This window comes from Merops nubicus, unplaced genomic scaffold (genome assembly GCF_000691845.1).
Source record: "Merops nubicus isolate BGI_N331 unplaced genomic scaffold, ASM69184v1 scaffold37992, whole genome shotgun sequence".
Classification (NCBI taxonomy): Eukaryota; Metazoa; Chordata; class Aves; order Coraciiformes; family Meropidae; genus Merops; species Merops nubicus.
In genome coordinates this window covers 1-1,716 of record NW_008592425.1, presented here as the reverse complement: position 1 = coordinate 1,716, position 1,716 = coordinate 1, and the positions used below count along the sequence as shown (strand labels likewise).

The window sequence follows — 1,716 nt, the reverse complement described above, 5'->3', positions numbered from 1 at the left end:
CACGAGGAAGCACATTTAATAGCTACCAATTATATTTATGCAAGAAATTTTGCCTTCTCAGCAAAAGGAATAGAGAACCTATTATATCAGAAATGTGACAAACCCACATTTTCAATAGTTCTGTGACAAACATGTAATTGGTCTTGGTATTTGCTGACCACAGAATAAAATAAGCCTTAAGCTATCTGGGCAGCAAAATATAGTTTTGCCACTACGAGCGGACCTCTGGAAAGACCAGCAGGACCAAGTCTGAAGTAAGGCAAGGATGACTGGGAAAGGAGATGCAGGCACCATGTTCTGGGGCTGCATAAAGGTGCCCCCAGAGAACACTTCACATCAGACACCAATCATTCAAATTTTCTTCTCTTTTCCTTCAGAAGTATCATTAAAAGAAAACATGACTTATGTGAGAAGATACAATCTCTAATACCAATACATTGTAAAAGTATCTTTTTAAGATTTCTGAGCAACTGCAAAAGGACTACAAGATTTGAAAAATACAACGTGTGTCTATTTTGGATTTTATTCTTAAAATTTAGCTAAAGTATAGTAAACGTATCCCAGTAGGTCTGCAGTCAGTGTGAGTGGTGTGTCCCTTCATCAGTTAAACAAGGTGTAAATAGAAGACTTATGTGACAGTGTTACACTTTGAACTCTTGAGAGCCTTTGCAAAATGCAACTGCTTTGTTTCAGAAGATTTTATCTGTACAGCAGATCATTCCTGAGGCAAGGCCCAAAGGTTAAAGCTGTTAATATAAAGAGAGACAAAACTCCTAATAAAGTCTAATTTTGAAATTCTTGCTTCAGCTGAGTAACATGATCCCACATAATAGCAGTCATCTGTGACTGGGAAGTAACAATAAGTTAGAAGAGATTTTAAAGCTTTGTTCATTGCTCAGTACTTAAAATTGCAAGTTGTCATGCTGGTACCAAGCACGTTTACCATACCTGTATTACTAATCTTGTTAACACAAGAAGAGTGAAAGTTCTAAGTTCTCCAGTGAAAGTTCAAGCTAGTATGAAGGAAGGAAATAGTTCATTAACTCTAACCCTTAGAACAGCTACAAGGAGTATGCGGTGATCAGATCAAGCAAAACCCTTAAAATATTAGTGGAGCAGTAAATTTTGACCACATGACACAAGTCAAAAGACTTCTTTATTTTCTTGTGATCTCAAACAAGTCTAAGCATTGCTTTAGACCCCACTGCACAACCTCTCTCACATACAAGCTGCACCCACAACTACATACAGATGTATGTAAGTTTAACCAGCCCTTGTCTAAGAAATATCCACACCATTGTTGACACAACATTAAAGCAACATCTTTGAAGCACACACTTTTCCACCTAGCTCCAAACGAAGATGTCCAGTAGAGTTACACACCACCAGCATTAGTCCTAAAATGGAGACCAGATGCCACACTTTCACGGGAAAAGATCCTCCACAGCACGTTAATCACCTCATCACCCACCTTGTCTCAATGAGGTAAGCAGTGTATGTTTCTTGCATGTTCACAGCGTTCCTCCCAGTTCGTTTTTCAGCTTCCGAAACGGTGATTTCCATTTTTTTCACCAAACAGTCTTCCATCTTTTTGGAGAAGGAAAATTAAAGATTCGTGTAACATTGGCCATGTAAGGCAACCATTGCTAACCCCATCTCCCCCCCTCCCACACCACAGTCTTTCAAATAAGACAATCTCTGTGAAAACAGAAAACC

At 38.8% G+C, this 1,716-nt stretch overlaps 1 protein-coding gene across 1 annotated transcript in view; it reads right to left on the bottom strand.

The window, feature by feature from the left end:
• SNX4 (sorting nexin 4) overlaps positions 1–1,587 on the bottom strand; it is a 33,331-nt gene extending 31,744 nt beyond the window's left edge. The window contains exon 1 of the mRNA XM_008935131.1: positions 1,472–1,587. Coding sequence (XP_008933379.1) covers positions 1,472–1,587 — 116 coding nt within the window. The remainder of the gene's footprint in view (positions 1–1,471) is intronic.
• Between the last annotated feature and the right edge of the window lie 129 nt (positions 1,588–1,716).